Here is a 25,660-nt window from a genome sequence, read left to right on the forward strand (position 1 = left end):
TCAATAAAAAGTAAATGCAAATGAGGATGAAGGACACACAGCCAATGCTTTCAAACTTGCATGCCTACAGGTAGAGTATAAAAACACTTTCTGGTCAAAGATACTAGGGATTTTCAGGCTCTGTGTCTTTCCATGAGGACCAGCACATTCTTAGTATGGCTGGAAATTGGTGACCAGGTCACCCTTTCTGCTCTCTTTTCTGCACTAAAATGCTGTACTCAGGCGCAGCAGGTCCAGAGAGCTGTTCCCAAATTCCTCATTCTGTATAAAGTAATCTTGTGTGCTATTATTTGGATGGAGAGTGACACATGGCTATTTTACAGGCACCAGGCTTGAAGCAACAGGAAGAGAGTTACATCAAAAATTACAGGGAGAAGTTGTGTTTCTTTGATCAAGGCTTGTCTCTTTTGAGCTTGGGCATCTCAGCAGAGCTGAATACCTGGGCTGGCCTAGGACATAAGGTGGGGAGTGCTGGTTTGAAGATGGAAAGCTGAGGAAGGAAACAGGCTTTGCACTGCTGGCAATTGCTGTTGGATAGACCGTGTTGTTTGCTATTACATCCACAATGACATGGACATGAGCTTTTTGGGAAGTGAGATCTCTTACTTGAGGTTTTTCATCCCATGGTAGAGCTGCTGTGCCTTTGCTTGCCTTTAAGTGCTTAAGACTTTCTTATGATGCATCTATTCTTAATATCTGCAAAGCACATACATTATTGATGAGAATACTGAATGAAAACTTGGAGATCTATCAGGAGTAATTTCCTCAAATTCTACAGACATCATCACACTAATGGTTACCTCATAGTTAAAGGTATTGCACAAAGAACAAATCCAGCTCATTGTGCCTATTTTGTCTGCCACTGAAATGCTCTCTCTTGCTGACTGAGACTGGGTTTTGGAACTGTCATGCACTCCTAAGAGTTCACATTGGAATGTACACTGGCAGTGGAGGACTGGCTTCAGCAAGGTAATTAATGCACGTAGCTGTGGGTAATAACAGGCTCTTACACCATGCTCTGTTGGGGTGAATTAAAAGCAAGTGCAATTAGTCCAGTGGAGGAGAAAATGCAATTGATTAGGGTAGCCAGCAAAACTTCAACAAACCAATTGAACTTCATTATTTAACAGCTGTGTGACACATGTCTTGTAAATAATTTCACACATGCAGAACATTATCATAGAAACTGCAGATTTCATGCTAAATTTTCCAGTCTTTGGCTCTTGGTGCATTCTAACCTCTTCCATTTGTGTAAGAATTATGTGTGACATTTCTCAGCTATTTTAAGAAGTGCTGCAGCATACCAATCACACAAAATAGCAGTCGTAGTCCATGAAACAAGTAGCAACAGCAGCCAGTAACTCATGCATTTGGTTAACACTGCAGCTATAGATTTACTGTACCTTCTTTACCTGCATATCGAGAGATACAACCTGTTTTTACATCTTAGGGAAATGAGATGAGGCTGGATGACTTCCCACAGTAATTCATGGTGTCAGGCCAGGATAATAATAGTTGGCAAGATCCCCTGACGGGGTAAATGAAGGGTTTTATTACCACTGGGGACATCTCGAGGCTTTCATTTAGTAATCCCTCTGGCTTGTGCATTTAGCACAACTCACAGCAAGGTGCAAAAAAAAAACAACAAAAAAAGAATCCTTCTGATAAATCATTTTGTTAAGTAGCTTTTTAAAGCTGATGTTTTACTGCTGGAGGAATGGTCTGCTACCCCTCTATAGAATTCCTATGATTAGTCTCTTTGCTGCTGGAAGTGGTGTTGGAGCTGTGTGTCAAAACACTGCAGCCCCTTCTGCTGTGTATTTTAGACTTCTTCTCCTTCCTTGGTCCTCTCCTTATTTCTCAGCTCTGCTTGTGCAAAGTGTGGAGCTTTGGTGACTTTTTTGGTGAGAGAAAAGAGCATCAGCTTGGGAAACAGCAGAATTCCATTTTGAAAGTGGAGAGACTCCAGCAGAGTGAGTTTCCATCAGCAGTTTGTGTTGACCTAAATTTTTATTTCTTTTTGTTTGGGCTTTACAATTTCATTATGTTTTCTCTCCCTTTGTCTCTAAGGTGTATATTCTGACTCTTTCAAACTAAGTTTCTGGGCTGTGTATCCAGGCCTGGACCCCACTAACAGTGCCAGTTAAAAAAATACAGTTTCCTGAATACAACAGGAGGTCTGGGCTAAGTCTGATCATTGTAGAGTAACCATGCTGGTTGTTAATAGGTTTTTCCTTCCTTCTGCTCTTTGGCTTTCCCCCAGTTGTGTAGTTTTCTCCTCAGCTGGCTTGGGCTCCGACACCCCCTGGCAGCAGCAGGGTGGCAGGAAAGTAACAAGCTTCCTTCAAATAACATTCTCTGTACTCAGAAGGGATATTAACCAGGGGCTGCCTTCCAACGAGTGCTGTGTTAGACACAGGAAAGCTGCTTTTTACCTCTGACTTCCCCTCCTGCATGGGGATTTGGGGATGGAGCTGTAAACCACATCTCTTATTTCTTATTCATTTGAATCACTTGAAGCAATAGCTGGTTTTTCTCCCCTTTTTGCTGTATGGCTATTTCTTTTCCTTTGCTTACCTGACTGGCAATCTATCACTAAAATGCCTCCCCTTTTCTACTTTTAATGATTCAGTGTGCTACCTCTCACAATCCTACCCCTGAATACAGCTTTGAAATTTGAAGGGAGCTGTCTTCCAACAAGAATTATATGCTTTCCAGTAGAGGAAATAGGGAAGAAAAATCACACCTGTACCTTTAAAATGGAGCTACATAAAATGGGATTATCAAGAAATGGGCAGTTTAGGAACATAACACTTTTCTATGTAACTTACATAATGTTCTAGTTGCAAATGAGTCCTTTGTTTCTGGGAAGGGCAGATAAGGGAAATTTAATGTGAAATGTCTAAACGTAAGGGTAGAATTTGTCTACTTGGATCTAATTTTTAAATCTGTCAAACATAGGTTTTGATCCTTGGAAAAAACCCAGATCTAGCACTCCAAAGAGAGCATTTTGAGAATGTTTCTTTAAAAGCAAAGTTCACCTAGCCCTGTGACATGGTTTAGTGTTCACAAAACTGCCGTGTAGATTTTGGTAAATGTGAGATTTCTTTTTCTGGTATCAGTAGTCCACAGTGATGTGGTTATCCATAGCGTATCAACAGCCACTGGTGCCGAAGCTGAGGGCAAGGTGGTCATACAGATATGGCTATGTGTGGGTGAGGGAGCTGAACCTGAAATGTGACTTATGATGGTTGTACACCACCCAAAGAACAGTTGCTTTAGCAGGGCTCACCTGTGTAGCCGAGGGGACAGATGCAGTCGTAGTGGCCTATCTGGTTGAGGCACGTGGCCCCGTTCAGGCAAGGGTCCGAGGCACACTCGTTCACCTCCAGGTCGCAGTGCTTGCCCTGGTATCCCGGCACGCAGTAGCAGGAGTACTCGCCCACGCCGTCCCTGCAGAGGGCCCCGTTTTGGCACGGCTCCGAGATGCACTCATCCAGGTCCCTCTCGCACAGCGCGCCGGTGTAGCCGGCGCTGCACAGGCAGGTGGGCCCTGCCACGCTGCTCTGGCAGGTGCCCCCGTGCTCGCACGGGTTGGTGTCGCAGTCCCTGTCAGCTCTCTCACAGGTAGGTCCGTTATACCCGGCGGGGCACTGGCAGGTAAAGCTGAGGTTTCCAGCAGAGCCCAGGCAGGTGGCGTTTTGGAGACAAGGGTTCGAGGAGCAAGGGTTGGAGGTTTTGTTGCAGAGTTCCTCCACACTGTCCACTGATGCATCTGCACAAAGGCAAGGGTCATCTTTGTGACCAGCAACACATGTAGAATTCTTTTGGCAAGAGTTTGACAGGCACCTGGAGTCATTCCTCGTGCAAAGTGATTCTAGGAAAGAAACAAAAATTCCTGAGGACTTCCACAGCACTGGGAGTAACCAACAGGGAAAGAAGTGTAGTTCTTAACACAACTATGTCTCAAAACCAACAGCTCCAATTGCTGGCTATTGAGAAGAAAACAGGACTGGCAACTGTGTGATGTATTAGTGAACTAATGAATGTAAAATGAAAACAATTATGAAAACTTGAGTAGGTTGTAATTTCCTGTTCTTGCCTTTTTCAACAGCCATGGTCTGGAGTGTCAGGATGGTTTAACACTATATTAAGAGTATAGTTGGAACAATATTGGTTGCTGTCAACTGATATCCAACTATATGGAACACATTTAGGTATATTTAAGATTTCTGTTTCTTTTCTGTTAGTAAAGAAAGGAGATGGACCACTCTTTTCAGTTCAATACTACTTTTGTGGTGGATGTTTTTTGCATTGGATTTCACAAGCTAAATTACTCAGATGCAGTTATAGCTGAAATAAACAGTTCAAAACATCAGGCACTTTGATTTTGATTTGCGGATTATAAATAGTAATTTCACAGGTGTATAGCATCTCCAGCACAAAGAATCTACCAAACACCTGAGATGCACAACAGCCCTGTGAGAGCCTTCCAGCTTACGAGGCTGGAAGGACAAGGTGAACATGTTGTAAAGATCTTTCTTACCCTGTGGGAACTGAGCTTCTGTCAGTAATTAAAGGCCACTTGGGGTTGCATTGCAGCTGCAAAGAATAACAATAGCAAGAGCTACTTCTCACTTCCTAGTCAAGGAGGGTGAGCTGTTACTAGTACTGTTCAGAATCCACCTCTGGGATACACTGAAGCAGTTGTATCTGGGCCAAGACTGTGAAATGAAGCTGAATGTTCCTTTAGGAGAGAAGGCAGTTTGTAAGAGAAAGACTTGTGAGCTGAAGCACAAAAGTTGCATTAAATTATCTATATATAAGTCCTGTAAACATATTTTTTATTATTATTCTTAGTTTTATACTTTTAATCTGGAGTTTTGTTTGGATATATGAATGGTATGTGTCTTCTACAGCAGCAGGCAGCAGAATATTGAGTGTTTGTGCAAACAGGGTGTTGTGGATGAGCTGAACTTCTCAGAGGAATTCAGACCCATCTACCAGCAGTCTCTGATTTCTTCACAGTTCTTGAACTGAAATTCAGGAGAGCAGACACAGTAGAGATGGAAGTGGGGCACCGAAAGAGAATTAGTGAGCAGAGACGGAGACTCCAATAACTGGGATTAGACCAATGCTGATAAAGGCCTGGGACAGATCCCTGGAAAAGGGAGAGGCTTGGGTTGGTCACCTGCGGATACCAACCAACCAGCCATGGGGGAGAGTCAGAGAATACAAACTGACTGGTCCTGATGTGTTTCCATAGTGTGCCTTTTAATATATAATACAATTTATTCTGGTTTTCTCCTAGGAGGGGGAGATGGAGGAAGTAAGTATCAGAAGGCTTAACTGGCTTAAGAAAGACTGCTTGTGTAGATTAGACACTAAGATAATAAATGGAAAGGCTGAAAAATTATCTGTGCATAACTGTTGTGCTTTCTGACTTCAAGTGTATACAGGAGCAGCAGTGCCTCTGAGAATTAGAAGCACCAGTCTTAATGAACTTGATGTTCATGAATAGGTACATTTACTGATCCAGATAACTAATTAATACTTGTTTGAAGAAGGGAATAGAGATTAATGTAGTAACATTGATAGCAACAGTGACACCATGATTTAAAACCAACAGTGGTCTTAAGGATTACATAGAAAGCAAGCTAAACATTGATTAGCTGGAGGAGAACTGCAGTGTTATCTCATGTACTCTGGAGGAAAACAGGAAAAAAATTAGTACTTTTTGATTAGCTTGCCTTAAAAAATGACCATCCCCAAACCTGTTAATAATCAGTTTTGGGAGCAGGTATTTCATCCTGATGTGGTGTTGGTTGCACGTGCTCCAGCTCAGAGCTCTCACTGAATGCAAAAATTCAAGATGTTGGTCACATGTACTGACCTGCACCCCTGCCAGCAGTAATTCAGACCCTTCTCTTCCTCAGCACACTCTCATGTATGTTCTGATGGCCTGGTTTACATAATTTCATGGTTTACCCATGCATTTAGGTTTTTTTCTTTAGCCTGGATAATACAGAGCTTGCTGCAATCTATTAAATACAATAAAATGAGCAAAACTGTGTTCTATAGGAACTTCTGCATCCTGTGTTTACCTTGCACAACTTTAGAGACCTTTTATTTCAGTCAGTGTACCTACTTAAAATTCATTAAAGTGCATGTTTGGGAAACATTGCAAATTTGAAGAAATTAATTATGATCAAGTTATAATGTTGTACTGTGTAAGCTACAAGAAGTGAGGTTAATCATTCAAGTGCTTTCGTGCACAGGACCACAGTGACATGAGAAGCAATTTATTTAATTATTACTGCTTTTCCAGAGATAATTGCATGCAGCAGGCTCAGTTTGTTATAATGACTGTGTGAGGACATGACATGTTTGCCAGTATGCAATTTTGATAGCAAGAGTAGCAGTGAGCACTGGTTAAAAAGCTTCATAGCTCTCGGAGGTAGTAAGAGTGGAGGGAAAATGAGGGAAGGAGAAAGACAGCCCTAAAAGCACTGCCTGAATGTAGTGAAGGCAACCAGTTTGTCTCCCGAGTGATATCACTATGGGAAAAACACACAAAAAAAAACCCTTTCATGGATTCTTTTTAAGCAGTATTTTAATTTCAACTTTTGTTGCTTTTATAAAATGAATTTCTTATGCAGAAATTGCCAACAGACAATTCAATAAACCCAGTACTCCCTAGAGGATACTCTTGTCTGATTTGTACAACAAGTTATAGTGAAAGAGCAACATTTTTGGCATTCTGTCTTTATTCTAATGCACTGTGCCATGGTTTTTATTATTTGTATAGTTTTTGAGGAACACAGGAGTTCTGAAGGTCTTAGCAGAGATGTAACCATGCTGAGTTTTGGCTTAGTTGTGGTTTTAAGGCTGGCATGAAGAGTTCTAGGGGTACTCTGTAGCAGTTTGTCTCAGCAGCAAAACTGCATCTCAAAAAGGTGATCATCAAAGGTATGCAGTTATCACACCATGGTTAATAAATGGTATGCAGTTCACCTGGACTTTTCCATGACTTGTTTTTTTTAATGAATTATGTGAGTGCTTCAGCTAATCCTTGGATTCTGGACTGCTAGTTCAAACACCATTTTCCACCTATTTAGGTAAGTTACTTGCACTACCTCCCTTGCTGCCCTGTGGAAAATGAGTTTCCCTGCTGCTCTGGAGTGATGTGGAAGGATGAATTGGGAACCTCCTGAGCTGAGAGCTGCATGGAAGGAGGATGAAGAGTATGGCAGGTGGAAGCTCCTGCCTGCCTGTGATGCAATGGGATGATGCAAAGACTGTCTCAGTTTAAGTAGATGCCTAAAGAATATTCTCTTCTGCATTCACAGAAAGAGCTGTAGAGGGACAGACATATTTCAGTGAAGTTTGTTTTTTGGCCAGGTTGTGGAAGGTTAACCAGGAAGAGCCTCATGCTCTACCTCAGACGTGCAGAGGAGTCATTTTTCATTCCTAAGCAATTAAGGTCACTTCAGCAGTGACTTGTTCTGACAGTGTCTTAAAACTTGTACGTAACGTTAGGAAAAATGGAAACAAAATGCTGATTGCTTTGGATTTACACTGACTGACACTTGAAGTAATTATCAGTCTCTTTATAAACAGTGGTACATTAATCTAATTACGAGAAGATTTAATGCCAAGCGTTTTGCCCCATGGTTAAATCCTTGAGATGCAGATGAGATGGTTGGCAGTGAAATTCTTTGCAGTAAAGCTTGCCATCTACTGGCACATCATCCATACTACCAGAAACGTGGCCATACTTGCAGCTATTACAGGAACTGGCACAAATAACTTAATATAAGAAATGCCAAGAAAAAGACAGTTTTAGCTTTGTTTTTGTTCTCTTGGAAAGGATTATTTAAATTCATTGAAATGATCTTGTTAGTGTATTGAGCTTATACAGCTAATCAGCACTAAAAATGCATGATTTTGGCTAGTAAAGGTTTCTGAATGATCAGAAACAATTGTAGTGATACAAAGCAATTTTTATGATGTTAGAAATGCATGGCAATGAGGATAGAAGGCCAAAATTGAATTAGGGAAAAGTTATCATAAACAGGGCAGGGATTTTGAAATGGCCAAAGTATTTTGGCACAGATAACCTGATTGTTAAACTACTTTTCCTCAGTAAAGCAGGTAATTTTGAAAAGCTCCTCTGCCTATTTTTCCTGAAAATTTCGAAGGCTTTTTCCTAGATTCTGTTTAAATCAGAGATTTACTGAGTTCATGTGTGTTTTTCAAAATATTCTTCTAAGTTGATAAGATCAAAAGTAAAGTGAATTGATGATGTCAGATTCTGACAATTAGCAATCTCAGCCACTCAAAGCCCCCAGATAAATCCTTTGCAATCTCTTTTTGGTTCTTTGTGTCAGAAATGTCTTTCAAGCAAAGAATTATTCTTTCAGGACATGACTCTTCCTACGAGTTGGTGAAATATCATAATCAGAGGCAGCATTTAAAATTAAATTTCAATCACTGTTAATCATGCTGTTAGGGACCAGAGTTCACTTGGCTATGGCCATGCCTGCACTTTGCTAATCATCTCATCGTGTCTGAAGGCTGCTTGTAATTTGCAGTGCTGTTCTTCAAATGTGCCTTCTGCCCTTGAAGGAGGACTCTGAGCTTCAGAGAAGCTCTCAACACTAACAGCTTCAGAATCTTTTACATATGCTGCAAGATTTTCTGACCTTCGTAACAGAGCCAGTCTATTTTCTAGGAGGGAAAAAAATCTATAAGATAGAGACCTTCTTGATACCCATATAGTCATTATCACTGATAATTTTACTGTGCTTTGATGACTTTTTTCATTTCCTTTTTTTTTTTTTTAAACAAAGAGTTATTACTTTACACATTTGAATTAAAACTGGGAAGCTACACCAGCCAGTGCAGATAAAGCAGTTCACAACAAAACCTGACTTTTTACTAAGTCATACATCTTGGGGAAAAATGAATAGCAAAAAAATCCTGGTCTATGTGTTGAAAGAATAAATTTTAAAAATACTCTTAAGGAAAAAAGGATTGAATTGCAATAGCAAGATGTTTGGGTCTATAAAAAAAACCCAACTACAACATCAGAAAATGCATTACCTGTGAGTTTGCTGGTTTTGTTTTTTTTTTTTTAATTTCTTGGAATTGCATGTATAATTGACATCTTGATGGTGGTCAGTCACTAGAAAGAAAATCAAATCACAAATGAAGCAACCACTGCTTCTCTTAGTGCTGTTATTTCAGTCTGGATTGTTGAATCAAAACCAACATACAGCATTTGTTCACAGCTAAAGGCTTACATTGTGATCAAATCAGCTCACCAAAAACGTCACAGGATAACATGATGGTAGCAAGGGTTTAGATAGCCCAGTGGCTGGAGTCAGAAATATGAACCTTCAAAGCTTGTGCTCATTACTTGTTTGAAACCTGCCCTTGGGATTTTAAAACAAGTGTGTGAATCTGTGTCACTGAAATATCAAGCTCTGTTACTATACTGAGATCTTGAAATAATTATCATTTAACTGGAAATATTAAAATATTGCCCAAGGCATTTACTGCTGCATTGAGGAGCGGTGGCTTTGGTGTAACTAATCCTCTCTCAATTTATCTGCAGTGCACCGTGCCACAAAAAATACAGTTCATCACTATGATGATAACTGCAAAGACAGCCTTAGAAAGTTGTGGGTGTGCAGATAGATGTTCAACCGTGAGGGATCATGAAGACCTAGGGAAGAGATATGCACAGCTGCATAATCAGCAGGGACAGAGATTGGGATCAGGTACCTTTACCATGGACTGAAAGACAAAGATGCCACTCCTGCATCAGCATTTGTCAGATGAGGAAGGAAAGGACAGGAAACCATGTTCTGGATAAAACAGAGTCAGGTAAGGGGCCATCTTAGCCCTCAAAATAGCTTTTCCATGTAAACAAATAATTTCAGGTTTTTTCCAGACAGCCTCAAACTTTCTATGCATTGCACCAATGTAATTTTACCCTTTTCTATCTCCCATTACATTTGTATTACCATCTTAATTATTCACTGTGATGAGCAGCTGGTAGTTACTGTGGTGCCATTTGTCCTTTGCAAGCTTCACCTGTGAATCAGTCACCAGCCCCCAGACCCTACCTGCTCTATCCACAGCTGGAATCATTATTACTCAATCTGCTCAGTAGAAAATCCTACTTAAGGAAGGGATGATCAAAGTTTTGCGAAACAAGCAAGCACTTGTGTCTGCAAATACTGTGGTCATAAAGAGTTAATCCTGAATCTTTAACTTTTGTTGTGTGTCCAAAACATCCTAGCATGTTGTTATAGAAACCACTTTCAGGCTTTAAATCTTGAGTCACCTTTATTACCATAGTAACCAGCACCACACACAGGCAGGAAAGAAACAGGGTGGTTACACAAATATTCCATTGCTATCAAAAAAGCCAAATTTGGTTTTAGGTACCTTTGTATTAGCAAAATCAAAGAAAGTAAATTAACTTATTTTCTGAAGAAAACTATGGTGTAAATAGCTATATCTATATATAGTGTAAGAGTAACAGTGGAATAGCATTAAAATTTTAAAGTGTTGTTCAGGCAACACTTTAGGATTAAAGCTATTTGTGATTGAAATTGCAGAACTGGTTATTAAACCAATGTCTCCATTTCACTCTTCCCTAAACTTTTTTGTTCACACTGACTTGCTGCTGGTTCCTGGGAATAAAGGCAGTTAGAGGCTGGCTGTTGTTGTCCTTCACTGTCTGTTAACATTTGCACCACCCCAGACTCCCTTACCCCATGAGCACTGCAGCAGCAGCAGCCCTTACAGCACCCACTGACTGCACTGAGCACCACAGCAATGGCACCAGCTGTCCCAAATAAATAAAAATGAGGTAAATGTCTTCTTTACTTCTAAATGTAAATAATTTTTGGCTTTAACTTTATTTGGCATCATACCCTAGTGTTTGTGCTGGGAGCAGGAGGAGAATCAGGCCCATAGGTTCAACAGGGCTCCTTTGCATTGTATTTGGAGGAGTTTTTGTTCAATTTGCCATCAAAGCACAGTGCTACTAGCAATGCAAATAGACTGGTTTCTAATGAGAATGGAAGATTTTATGCTCTGCTTCTTTACCTTTATGTTTAGCACTACAGCACTGCAGTTTAAGGTGACAGTGATCATCCTCCTTTTACTGTGCACAGATATTTTTGTTTGTCTAAAATGTAGAACAGTGGCTGATCAGGCCAGGAGACAGATGATATCCATTGCAGTAAATTATGTGGACACAGAGGTAGAAACTGAACTGATTTCTGCTGTGCAATCCTTGCTACTGCACACACCTTCTCTGATTGTAGCTCTCCACTTTAAGAGCTTCATTATATTTGTCCTCATTTTTGTCTTCTAAGTCTGCAGAAGAGAAGTAACATGCCTATAATGAAGTATTCCTTGTCCCTCTAGAAGTGCTGAAACTTTTTTTTTAGTTGAGGTCACATAGTAGAATTTATTCTTAATAGTACAGAACAGGACTCTTCCACCCAGGGACATAGGAGATAAATAGACAGGTGGACAGCAGCTGCAATACATGTAGTGGGAACCTGTGGGCCAGCTTCAAACTTGCCTTTCTATCACTCTTCAGAGGCAAAGAACATAGAAAATTTATTTTGCTTAAAATCTGAAGCAATTTTATTTAGGTAATAAGCTTGATTGCTTATAGGAAAGATTTGGTGATCCTGTGGGTTAAATGTCTTTGTCCAAGGATTCAATCAATATCTTTCCTGCCTGAACTGCTCTTAAGGCTTCATTAAACCTGGGGATATCCTCAGCATGTAACTCAGGATACAGAGCCATGTGTGTAAAGATCTCTCCTGTGAGATCAAAGGTTTTGCCAGAAATAAAGAGTGAAAACCTCAGTGGTTTAGTTAGGGGTGGGAATCATGCCTTACACTTTAAAATGTTATCCTGGGTAGCCTTTGGTGAGGTTTCTTGGCATGCCTAGATGAACTTGTTTGGGATTTGTGGTGCCTTTGTGAGAGGTGTTGCTCCTGCCTTGCTCCCTAAAGCCACAAGCATCCACATTAAGTCTTGTAAAATTAAAGGAAGCACAATCTGCTGTTCGTAAACCCAAATCAGAACACACTGAGGGGGTGCAAGTGGTGCTGGGGAAGAGGAAAGATGAAAGCAGTGCTTGCAATTGGGAAGATAGAAGCTGTATTTGCAGCTGTGCTAAGAGGAAGGCTGAAGTGTACACCAGGGAAGTGGATGCCTGGCAAAATAACAAGGCAAATGCCAGAGCTAGAAAGGGTTGCAGAAAGACCAAAGCATTTTCTCCTCTGTATCAGGGGGGGATTTTCAGGGACACAGAGGGAATAACACAGCATAAAACTGTCAGTTTGTGAGTTTGGGTGAAATCCAGTTGCTTCTGCTTCTGTATGAATTCCAAATAATGGAAAATAGGGAGCAAAGGAGCCGTTTGTCTCTTGAAGAGGCCAAATCTCACCTTGAGAGACACAAGGTCTCACAGCTTCTCTGGAGTCTGGAAAGAGTTTAAAGCATTTTTATAAGACAGAGGCCTCTAGCTGCCACTGAACTCCTGGGTCCTCCTGAATGTCTCAGGAGGACCTGAGGCTCAGGAAGGAGCTGAGGGCTTGGGCTTGGCTGGGCTGGGGATTCTGTCCCTCAAGCAGACCAACTACTGCTGACTTTCAGCACTGAGGTTTGGTGTAGGTGAGAACATGCAAGCAGCCAAGTTCCCACTGTGCTCAACCACTAAAACAGGAGAGAAAAAGCAATCAGAAAGGCTGCTAAGAATCCCTCCCAGTAGAGGGGCTAAAAACTGAGGGGCTATCAACAAAATTGATTTCATGTCCAAATACTGTGTCCATGTGTGTTTGCATTTGAAAGGCATTGTAAGACATCCTCTTCAGTCTCCTTTAGTTGTGGTTCTGCCATTCTGTACTTCTTTTCTTTTTTAGTACAAAAAGAGCATGAAGCAGTGATTCTGCTAATACAGTGGCACATAAAGGTGCTGTGATTTTAAAATGTAGCCTCAAATGACTGAAACACTGACCCAGGCACGATTTCTTTCTGTGAGTCATAACTGGATAAGCTTAAAGCCCTGATGGTTAGAAATGCATCATAGCAGTCTGTAACATGAGGCAACTCGTAGAAAGTCTCTGGGTGCAAAGCCATGCTCTGATGTGTGCAGATGTTGAGATTGCCCACAGTAGGTTCTCAGTAACACAAATGAGGACTAGATGTTCCTGATGACATCAAACTGCAGCATATCAGAGTCCTGATGCTGCTTCTCCCATCTCCCCAGACCTAAAATAAGTAATCATCTCTGTGACAGATCAGCATTATGTGGCTGGAAATGCAGTACCTTAAATGCCACAGGTCTCAGAAGAAAGCTTCAGTGTGGCTACAATGGGCAGTAAGTACAGAGAAAGCAATGCCATGCTTTTCCAGCATGAACTTTGTAAAAGAGTTCACATTCCAGCCTTTCTGCAGTGTGCTATATTATTTTCAATAGAAATCACCTACAATTAGCTCTGCATGAACTAATTACCAATTGGGATTTCAAGACTGCTTGGGGAAAATCACAGCTCCTGTGTTTTGGGACAGGCTGGAGTGTCAAGGGGAACTGGCACAACCCAAATTTCCTCAGCTGTCTTGCTGAGCCCCTGTGCTGAGGGCAGCTTCCCCTCAGAGCCAAGGCCATAACACATCATTGTGATGTGATTGTGAGCTGCACAAGTTGCCCTCACCGAATTCGTACAGACAGAAATAATCCCAGGCCCAGCAGAAGGATATTACCATGTGAACTGCAGAGGGCTGGCCTTTTGAACACTAGTTCCAGTGACCCATGAAAGTGAACACAGTCATGGCTCTGACACAAAATCTATGGCAGCTTTCCTGACCTGCAGACTGTATTGTAGCATCCTAAAAACTCTACTGACTTGTAACAGAGCAAGAATGAATTTGTTTCATGGTTTTACCACTTTTTATTTCCAGAGCAGGCTCAGAAGTGTTGAGGAGGAGCGACTGACCCAAAAGAAAAGTAGGTATTGAAAATCCACTAAATAATTAGGGATACCTGACTCTTAAACCCGTTTAAGATGCTTCACTGGAGAAGTAAAACAAAACCATAATATTCACCAGCATCAGGTACACCCAGGAGCCTTCCCTGGAGAATATGCTAAGAAATAAGCCTTCCATATTAGAAGAATATCCCTGAAAGTTAAATTGTTAAAGCTTAATGTGATGGGGTGCTTTAGAATAAAAACACCTGCCATTAGGGCATTAAATAACTGCTACAAGTGAAGAGGTATCCAGCAAACCTTTATCAAAATTAGATCAGTACCATTTTTGCCAGTAAATGATGAAAAATTTTAAACCATGAATAAATGAATGAATGGTTTATTCACCAGTACCAATCAGTATAGTAGAGTAATTTCTTGGAGGCTTTTTAAATTTATATTTCCCCATTAATAGTCTCTTTATTTTCTCTGTCTATTTAATGTATGGAAGAAGTAGATCTAACTCTTCATCTCTCTTTCCCTTCCTAGTTCTCCCTTCCCTGCCTAAAATTTTTTTCCATGCATTCTCCTTTTCTTCCTCTGAGGCCTGACCCAAAGCAGACTTGGGTTTCCAGGGCAGGGATGGGAAATTACAGTAAGTTTGTGTGGCTGGTGAGTAAGCCTGCAGTAATTGTAGCCCCAGGACACAATGTCAGCAGTGGCACCAGCTTCACAGATGGCTCTGTGCTCTGCTGAAGTGCTCACACTCCTCGGGATGATCCAGAGGACAATGATGCTGCTCTGCCTGCCATTCCCCTGGATATAAGATTTAGTCATCCTGTTACAGTGACAGGGGAGGGTTTATGTCACACAGATCTACTCTAAAGACACAGGGAGAGCTCTGGGTGTTGGAGGTGCTGTGGCTGGGGAATGGAAAATAAGATCAGCAAGCAGGAGCAGGGAACTAAAGCCTCCACAGCTTGACATCCAGGTGCTTACTCTAGCTCAAGAAACTTTGGTGCCATACCATGATTAAAAAACAAAAAGAATACCCTGTTTTGGGGGAAGGGGCCTTCCTCACAATACCAGTCTAGACCTGCCAGTACAGACTACATTATAGGGCAGCATCCAGCCCTGCTTTATACTAAATTATGCTAAATAAATAAAGGAAATCTATGTTACAGTAAGGGTCTGGCCAGGAAAAAAAACTAAGAAAGATTTCATGGCAGTAATGAATAAGTGATAAATATCTAGTGACTATCTTGCTGGGAGCATTTTTTTTCAGAGAGATCTATGATGGGGCTTGTTTTATGACCCCAAAGGGCATCACACATCATAGTGTGCTGAGAGGCTGCAGAGAAGATTGAGAAGTAGTTCTCAGTATGTAATATCTAGGGATCCTCAAAAGCTATTTCCTCTTAGGATCACATTTCCTTTGATCATTTGGGTTATTAATTATAAATATCTCGAACAGAACAAGGCACTGCTACTGTACTCCTCAAACAGTGTCTCATTTAAAAGGAACAAAATATTGTACTTAATTAGGGGTTCAGCTCTGGTGTCTTTTCAAGGCACTTTGGTATTGATTTGACCATGATAGCCTACTGTAGCAAATATTATGCCATTAATAATAAAGGGAGCTTGTAGACATAAAAGTGTACGAAGGAAGCATCAAAATGTTTGTCATTCAGCTTGCCAGAGCAGTTGGAGTATAACCATCCAATATAGCATTTAGAATAAATGCTCTATTCTGTGGTTCAAAAGTGTCTGCATTTATGTGGAGACCTTTCCTTTGTGCCATTTTCTTGATTGTATCAAAACCATGCTTCATCGAGTGAATTCAAGCAGAAGCATTTGAAGCTTAATTTTCTCTCTGGATAAATGGAAGCATGTTGTTTCTGCCTTGACTCTTTAGGCTAATTTTGCCCTTGTTCTGTTTATGTCTTACCTGAACTTTGGTAATCATGATATGAAATTAGCCATAAAATTAACCAGGTGAGAATCAATCTGCATATGTGAATGTTCACTTTACTCTTAGCATGTGTTGATTCATCCTTGTCATCAAAAAATTGTATTAATTGACTGAGAGAGGTTTATTTCTGTAAATTCTGGTCTCATAAGAAGCTTTCACTAACATTTTCTTCACGCTGCAATCTGAGAGATGTGTGGCAGAGATACATTCAGGATTTACTGAATTGCATTCATGGGTTACCTCTCAGAAAGCAGAGAGTTTTGCTCCCCAGCTGTGTGGGTCACATTCCTGTTGGCATGGATATGCAGAGGCAGGAGCAGGTCTGTCAGCAGATTACAAATTAGCCCCAGGCATAGGGACCTGAAGGGGGATTGGGCTAAGGTCTCATGGAGCCCTGGAGCCCAAACCTGTGCCACCTCATTTGGCTGCTGGATGCCAGGATGGCCCTGCAGTTGGGGAGGTGTTGGAGAAGAGCCTCTCTCTGTGAGGAGAGGGGCAGTGCCTGGCCACCAGCTCTCCTGTCCCCAGGAGCTCTGAGGCAAAGGGAACAAGCTTAAGATGGCTTCCCTCCCTTATTTATTTAGGGAGAAGACAGCAATCTGTAGTAATGGAGGAGGAGAGGGGAAAAGATGCTCCTCCTGGAGAAGCAGTGCTTGTGTGACCTGCAGGGAACACCACATGGGCCCTACAGAGATGTGTTGATGAGCTTCTTCTTTGCAAGGGATGAGCTTAAATTGCACTTTTCAGGTAAGATGTGGATGGTATACATGTCAAAATAGTATAAAGTAATTACCTAGGTGTTCTTGTAACTAGTAAGAATTTGAATTAGTATCAAAACTATATATGCATGGATTTCTTTTCTAAAACAATCAAATGAACAAACCACAAAATAAAACCCATCAACCCTTCCCACATGGTTCCTGATGATCAGAATTCCTACTCAAATCAACAGTAATTTTGTCAAATTGTTGAACCACAAAGCTTAAATTGTCAAATACAGCACTTTAATATGTCTATACTATACCCAGTTAAGGAGTTGCTCAGAAGTTTAATTCAAGCAGAGAAATAGATACTAAACTTATCCCACTTGTGCTGGGTTTTTTACCTGTTACCACAACATTTGGCATTTGTCAGACTGGTTGCAATGCTTTCTTTCTAGGGCTCCTCTCTTCTAATTTGTGAGCCAACAAAACAAAATTCTATTTTATCATTAGCAAAGGGAACTAAAGCTCCAGCTAACTTCTTTTTTCTGTGACCACCTTTCTTTTCTGGTTGCCCCCAAAAAGGGATCCCAGTTTGAATTGCATACTTGGGAGGAAGTGTAGCTAGAGACTTTCAAAGCAGCATTTCAGAGTAATTCAGCATCCCTGCTCCCAGGAGATGGGCTGAAGTATCTCCCATAATGTACCTGAACTCATGGCAGTACGAGGGATTGTTATCTAGGAACGTCTGGATTTCAGGTACAGAATCCATAACTGCCAATCGCCTTTGAGATGACTTTTGCCAGCCTTAGCTGAAGACTTAAATCAGCTTTTTATTAAAAACTCACTAGGAATGTGGTTTAGAAAAAGCAAAATCTTGTTTTCACTAGTGTTTTCACTAGCCTGTAAATCTTCACAGCTCCTCAACAATTTTCATAACGCTTTTCCTTTTTCTTCTCCGCATTGTCATGGCTATTTGCTGCAGTGATTGAGTTTTCTTAACTGTCAGAACAATGTCAAGACAATGTGAAGACAGTGTCAAGGCAAATATAGAAGGGTGACACTGTGAAGGAGGGAAAGAGAAAAGAGCTGTCAGTACTCAGAGTGCTCTCTAGAGAAAATATTTCCTTGATAAAACCATTGTCACCATGCGCTGAGCAAGAGAGAATAAAGTGGAGGTAGTTAAGTTACTGCTCTAAGAACATGCCTGGATGACAACTTGGAGATAAAGAAGAACTTAGAAAAGCAGTTTGTGAGGTTGTATTTTGTCCATTACTCCTGTCCCATATCATCTCCTATGATGATGATGCTCCCTAATACTTTTTTTCTCTTTCTAAGCTGTACCTCAGGGAAGAAAGGTATTGCATTGCCCACTGAGGGGAAGGTGAAGGGTCTTCCCACTTGATGTGATTGCCAAACATTTTATTGGGTGCCATGAGACAAGACCTCTGCTTGTGGATCAACAAAACTGAAAGGTGCTGAGTGTCCTGCTCAGGAGTTAAGGCACAGTTTACCTCCACAGTGTATATTTTTCTGAAATATCCTTGGAAAGGTGACACATTGTCACAAGGATGAGCAAAGTACAGAAGTGCAGCTCATCTGGGGCTAAATTTTGGTACCAAAGCCCTGTATGACAGTATCTATCTACTGAAGGGTTGTGCAGAGTAAGGTGTCAACCTTTAGAACAGTTTTCAGGTTTTAAAATTAGGCACTGGTCTTGCAGAAAATCTGTGAATTTGGTCTTTGTGCATGTGCTGTGCCTTCCTTCTCATCCTTAGAGATGGGGAAAATGAAAGGGTTATGTACTATTTCTGTCCTTTTTCTGGACATCAATATAATTGGATATAAGAGGGCTTAGATGGACATTTGTCAATATATTGCAGTTCTGGAAAAACAGACACCGTGTTGTTGATGATTTCTAAATAACATTATAAATCCCACTGGAGAGGTTTAACAAAAATTTAATGATAAATAGTTCCATAAACTTCACCAAATACTTGAGGGATTGTATTTTCAGATACAAGAATTAAGTGTTAAGTATTCAAAACTGAAAAGGTCAAGTATTTTCCATATATTGCATTTACATATTTATTATAATTTAAAGGAGGTAGGTTAAATAGTTAACAGATTTTCTTACTTGTTGCATATGAAATAACTGAACCATAAAAATGCTTGTTTTTCTACCATTCTTCTATTGCTGGGTTATGCTTATTTGCAATTCATTAAATATAAAAGCATCAAGCCTGGGTGACCCGTTTAGATGAACTGCAAATTTTATCCCCAGCTGCAGCAGCAGTGCTCAAAGGAAGCTGCTTAAACTGATTGCTGCCTGGGTTATGTATCACTGAAGGCTGACTTTTCCCCCTTGCCCATTTAAGGTTTTTTAACCTGAAAATAGTCTGCCATTTTGGATTGAGCATCAGCTGGAGAAGAGTGTGCTTCTTGCCTGGGGCTCAGATGCCTCCTCCCATTAGTGTTCACACCTCAGCCATCATGTGCCTTTAGTAATCGCTGGATCTCTCCAATCCTCACAAAGGAAGGGCTGTGGGATGGCAAGTGAGTGACCTGATCCCTTCCAAAGAGGCAGCTAAGAGTGAGCAAATGAAAGAAGTGATACAGAAATTCTCACAGACTGCAATGGAAATTGCACATACTAAAAGTGCCTCCATTTGTTATAAGAGTGAGTAAACAATAATGCCGTTTTTTAAAAAAGAAATGCTTGCCATATTACAGATCTCTCAGGCACAAGAGAAATCTGGAAAACTATGTGTGTCCTTCTGCTAATACATATCTATATTCATGTTGTGTATAACATATGAAGGGGGAAACACAAGATCTAAATTTAGTGCTTTGAACAGGGAGATCACTTGGATTGTGTTCACAGCTCTCTCACTGCAAGCAAGGTATTCACCTTGCCCTTCTCAGCTCAGCATTCTCACCTATAAAACTGTCATGTGCCTCCTTGCAGGCTCTGAGGCCCAATCTGCTTATGTGTTGTAAAACATGCAAAATACCTCACAAGGAAAAAGATGAAGTTATTTTCAGGGGAGCAATTGTCTCTGCACATTTGCAAGGAAGAGAAAGAATCTAAACAAAGTCTGTTCCTCCACACTTGTGTGACTCTGCTGGGCACGACCACATCTCTAAGGATAACTTTAAAGTCAGCAAATGTCTTTGAGAGAGTCTAAAGTGATGTCTAAACTCAAACTCAAGGTACAAGTGTAAGTGCAGGGAGGACAAATGAGTTTTACAAGGTGAAATGCTGGACTGACCCTGAACATGAAAGCAGAGCCCTTGGTATTAGCACAGGAAAATGTTAGATTCTAAGACTTCACTTGAGAAGCAGAACTAATTAGAAAAGATTAACAGAAATGAGGCATGTAATAGCTGGAATAGGGCATGACTGCAGTTTAAAAGGCTGAATCACTGGACCTCTCATCGAGGTCAAGATTTTAAAAACACTAGACCTTTTTAAAGGCAAGTGACAAGTTTTACAGATGTCCCTGTGGTAGCTGAACATTCATTGTAGAATTCAAGCTCTGTTCTGCACATGGGAGTTTCCTCTGCATTAAGACTGTTTTCATCCTTGATGTCTGGACACATTTCTGAGTATGGGGTCTTATTCAGGGCCACATGCACATTCCTACTACTTTGCAGGGGTCCTGAAGAGAAAGTAACTGAGTCTGCACTATAGTGGCAACACAGTGGAGGCTTTTTCTTTGTTGGGGTGTTTTTTTGTTTGTTTGTTTGTTGTTGTTTTTTTTTTTTTTTTTTTTTTTTTTCCCCCAATTAATCTAGTAACTGATATTTTGATTTTTTTTTTTCCAAAAGGAGTGTGAAATGTACATTGCAGTCTCTTCCCTCATACTTTCCACTTTGCAATTTTTCCCGTCACTAACCAGCTTCCAACAAACTCGAAAGACCTTTTATTACTAAATGGTAAAAAAATGTCAGAATTGGTGAGACAGCACTTCTGATACACTCTCTGGAGTGACTGCTTTACCAACATTGTAGTGATGGGTTCAGCTAAAACCCAAGTGGTTCACATGGAACAGAAAGTGTTGGAAGGGACTATTGGTGATCATCCAGTCCAAAACATTGCATCAACTAGAGCAGAAAGCTCAGCACCCATTGCCTATGATGTGCTTGCTTCTCGGAACTTTCTGTAATGATTTAGTACAAATTTCTTATTTTTGGAAAGCCAGGTTTACTGTAAGCATGTGTAACCACATGCCTGTGGTTAATGAAAGTGTTGGTTCTCATCAGGGATGGCAGAAAAGAAGCAGTCACCCATGAAGACCCAGAATTCTTCAGGCTGATTCAGAGCCCCTGCATAAAAGATGGGCAGGTTTAAAAGACAGGAAAATCCATCTCTCAGCTCTCTGGGTGTTTGCAGTTATGCTAATAAAAGTAAGGAAAAGGTTCCACTGTCTGTAGAAATGTTGACACAGTATGTCTGAAACTGAAGCAAAATTAAATAGCATTGGCAGTTGTTGTGTGAGTGCCCTCTACCATGTGTTTTTATGTTAGACCAAAGAAGAAATTGAGCAATCCAAAGTGCAAACAAATTTGGGATGCTGCTTATCTCTTGCACAAAAATCTCACTGAGTGTAATAAGTCTCCATTTGCTTGTAATAGTATTGAAGAATGCAAATAATTCCCTCAAAGAACTATCAAAAAACAGATAGTTCCCTCAAAGTTTAGTTTAAGAGCTGGAATATACTAAGCAGAGTAATTGTTGCCAGCCAATCAAAGTATCAATCTCAAATGTCTCAAAAGACATCATTCTCCATATCCTTGAAAAGAAACCACTCTTGATTACAACCCCTGACTTCCTGGTTTCATAAGCAAAGCCATGCTGGTCCTCACTGGACATAACCAAAATGAATGGACTTAGGAAGTTAAACCAGGAAAAAAACCAACTGAAATCAACTCTGCTAATTCCTTGTGGAACAGCAGAATTACAGGCAACATCTGCCTGTGTGACTGCAGCAAAACTATTGCCAGCTCAGAGGTGTTGGCTGAGGATACAGGAGGGCCACTGTAGGGTATTTTCCTTGGTCCCTGGGCAGTGAGAACACTTAGAGAGATGTCTGGCAACACAAAGTGCCTGCACGAATCTGTGGGCCATTCCCCAAACAAAATGAAGAATGGAGTGTTTATGGCTTTAAGGCTATAATAGAAGCGCTGTAAAAATAGATCTGATTTTGTTCTGCTGTGTGCAGAGAACTAAATTTCTCTCTTTTTTATTCCTTTCTATCATTTGTCAGATCATTAGGTCAGTCTGTTTGCTGGAAAGATTTTTATATCTAGATCCTTCAAAGGTGTTCAATGTCAATCCTTCCTTCCCCTGTTTAATTCCATTAAAGTTTTGCTCCAAACGCCTCTCAGTCTTGTCACTTCACTACTGTGGAAAATGGAGGCAGTTCCAAGTTGCCCACTTTTTTTTAGGAAACACAATATTCTTTGGAAACAGCATTTTGAATGTGAAAATGGCAATTGATTTTAGTAACTTTAATCTTCTTGCACTTTTCCATGAGCTCCAAAATGGGAAGATGTTAGACTAAATTGAATCAGACATTTAAGACATACTCATGAGAAAACAGAACAGATAGTTCTTGTTATATCAAACTGAGGGGATTTTTTTACATGGATTGAGGCTTGCAAAATGTTCAGTTCCATTAGTATAACAACTTGAATTACAAATGTCAGTTGTATTTAATGAGAGAAAAGGGGTGGGTTTAGTTAGAAAAACTGAACTGGTGAGTCCTACAAAATGATGGCAAGACATTTCCTTTTTGCAGTTACATTGCAGAGAAGCCTACTTGCATTCTGCTCCGAATATATAGACAGACAGGGATCAAAAAGGCTTGGATTATCATTCCACAAACACATTTTTCATATTTTCCTATATTTTATGCTGGGAGTCATTGGAGCCTGGCTTTCAGAATTCTTTTAAGATTGAACAGAGAAGAGTTTACAAGGGCTTTGCATATTTTCATCCCATTTAAGAGCTCTGTGATACATCAGTGTCATTCCCTGGCTTCTCCTCACTGGCATTGCACATTTCTTTTGTTATGCAGCCTCTGTTAGCCTATTTCACAAGATTGGTGCCTTCTCTCTCTGTATCTTATTTATGAGGCTATGAAAGGAAATTAAGGGGCTGTTGGAGAAGAGCAGGCACAGTTAGGATTTCTTTACACCATGTCAGGCCTCTGTAGTGTTTTTGTCTTTCTTATAGCCAGCACAGCTGCACCCTTCCTGCAGCAGAGGTGGCTGATGCCCAAGGAGCAGTAAGGTGATGTGTATTAGCTCAGACACACTCTCAGGGGCTCTCTTTCTAGCTGTTGGGAGGGTGGTGAGTTATACTGCAGGCTCTTCACTGCAGATAACAGAGCCCGGTCTCTTCTTTCAGCTGTGTGGACACATTGTGTTCAGACTCAGGGATGGTTTGCCATACCGGGAGTGCTATCACAGCTGCCTTTGAAGCACCTACAAATTGCCACAAAGCTTAGCTAAACACATCTGAAGCTACTGCTGTATACAGATGTCTTTTCAAGGCTACATTATTACAGAGAGAGTTTTGGGTTCCCTGCTGTGAGTAATCTGCCAGTGCAGGTTACTAAAATTGCAGTTGCTTAGATTGTTGCAGACTGATGACTGTCTATCATTCTGAGTCCTTGCTTTGGCTTCCTGTCAAACCATGTTGTTTCCAAAATCTTCTAGCTCACATTCAAAGAAAAGAAATGTATCACAAATTCAGAGCTAGGGCCCTCCTTGTGGAAGAGCTAATGAAGGGTTCTGTGTCATCCTGTTGGAAACCCCAACAAGGGAGACTGGAACTGTCAAGGAAAGAGTGTGACCAGTGTACACTGCCTCTTATGCTGCCTATAGCCTCCTTGGCAGTCTGAGTGTAAATTAGAGCTTCTCTGGCTCTATTTCAGAGGACAGTCAGACTTTGGTAGCACCACAGTATAGGAACATAGTTGTACTTCTCAGAAACCTCAGCAAAGGACCTGTCAGGCAATTGCGTCCATGGCTGAGCTCTAAGGGAGGGGTACAAAGTTTTGTTTGTTTACTCACAGCCTTGATCTCAATCACTGTGATGGAGGGCACTTTGAAGGACTGTGTCCTGTCTGCAAAGCCCCTGACTAATGCAGTTAAAGATGTCTGTCTCATTATTCAAGGAAAAGTTTAAAGGACTAGGCTGCCAGTATGCTCAGCCTTGGGCAGGCAAGCAAGAGCAGTAAAAAGAAGCAAGGAGTTTCTTCCCTTGCCTGCCAGCCACAATTATTCAGGCACAGCATTTCCCAGCACAGAAGGATGCACCAGGCAAGTGCCCTGATCCGTAGCTGCTGGAGAGGGGACACTGTAACGGGTTAGCAGCCCATGCCCCTTTTCTACCCACAGAAATATGCAGCCCTTGAAACATTCTGATTTCTGTCCCCGCTGATAAGATTCCAGGCAGGCAGAAGCTGCCCTAACCCTGAAGTTGCAGCAGCCTTGCTTTGTTGATGCCTGGAGAGGGACGTTTTGCTGGGCCTGGAGGAGCCCTGCAGAGCTGCAGTGGCAGCTGCGTGGTGCCCGCCCAGAGGCCCTGTCAGCTGCAGTCTTTGTCAAAAGATGGAAGCAGCTTGCTGTTGACCCATTTTATGGGTGAGTAAGACATAATCAATATAAAGTAAACTTAAGAATCTCATTGGAAAAGGGTTTGTCTGGGTTGTTGGGATTTTTTTTTTTCTGTTTGCTGGCGTGAGAGGGCTTTCATACAATATAGCACTGGTAATGGCTGAGGAAACAGAAGTACAGTGAGAACTGACAAAACATGTCAGTCCCTAAAACCAACCAATTAATCTGTGCTATCAATCTGGAAAATAATATGTATCACTTATCTCCTTGCTGCCTACTGTCTGTGACTCCAGATGAGTCAATTAGTTTTAAAGGCTTCCCTTATAAAATGTAAATATCAGGACCTTTTTTTCCATTTTTGGGCCACCACAAAGGGCAAAGGGGATACTCAAGGTTGCCTAGAGATTGAGGCATTGTCCAAAAGATTTATTTAATGCTCGGATGTGAATTATAAAAACAAACCCAAAAGTAGAAGTATCCCTGGGAGGTTTTGGCTGCAAACCCCTGTAGGCAGAATCAAAGGCACTTAGGTTGCTACTTCTCTAACTTATTCATTAGAGAGAGTTAAGTAACATGGACCAAGACATGTTTATTTATTGCTTTGTAGCTGGCTGGAGATATATATATATATATATATATATATATATATATATATATATATAAACCTTGATATTTCATAAATAATTTATTTTTGCTGCCATCAAAATAAAATGTTAAATTTCTCTTAGATGAAGCAGAACTCCAATGTTAATTTGTTGCACTGTATCCAGAATGTCCAGTTAGAACAGAAAGTAGATTGCTAGTTTCCTAGGAATCTACTGCTATTTGGTTTTGTGAAGTAAGTTCCAGTCTTGCATTACTTTTTTATATGAAGTGAGAAGCTGTCAGGTTCAGCAGGCAAACCATGTTTTCCAGTCCTTTTCAGGTTTCTGACCATGAAAATTTTGATACTGGTAATCCATTCATTAATTATATTTTCTTGCATCATACTGTCAACATATCAAGTGTACTCAAAATGCAAGTAAAAATATAAGTGATTTCACTCCAAAACCCAAAAATCAAACTACATGATCTCTAGCATGGGAGTACTTTCTGTTCTCATGGTAATCAGTGCCTTTAGTAGCCAAAGTGCTTATTTTAAGTCTAGGGTACCAAAAAATAAGAGTTCTTGATGTCTCAAAGAATGAGAGCAAACTATTTTCTCATTGAAATTTCAGCAACAATTCTGTTTTTGCTGCAACACAGGGGGTGGGTACAGGGCTGCCTTTGTTCTGCACAGCACATAATCCCCAGTTGTGCAGAAGGGAAGGGAGCCATCTGCTCACCCTGTCCCAGAGCTGTGCCTGAGCTGC

The 25,660-nt window shown here is 40.8% G+C and overlaps 1 protein-coding gene across 1 annotated transcript in view; it reads right to left on the reverse strand.

Moving 5' to 3' along the window:
* The window catches only part of CRB1 (crumbs cell polarity complex component 1), a 94,962-nt gene that overhangs the window by 64,140 nt on the left and 5,162 nt on the right, over positions 1–25,660 (reverse strand). The window contains exon 2 of the mRNA XM_083867077.1: positions 3,293–3,877. Coding sequence (XP_083723203.1) covers positions 3,293–3,877 — 585 coding nt within the window. The remainder of the gene's footprint in view (positions 1–3,292; positions 3,878–25,660) is intronic.

This window comes from Zosterops lateralis (assembly GCF_965231275.1).
Source record: "Zosterops lateralis genome assembly, chromosome: 9".
NCBI lineage: Eukaryota > Metazoa > Chordata > Aves > Passeriformes > Zosteropidae > Zosterops > Zosterops lateralis.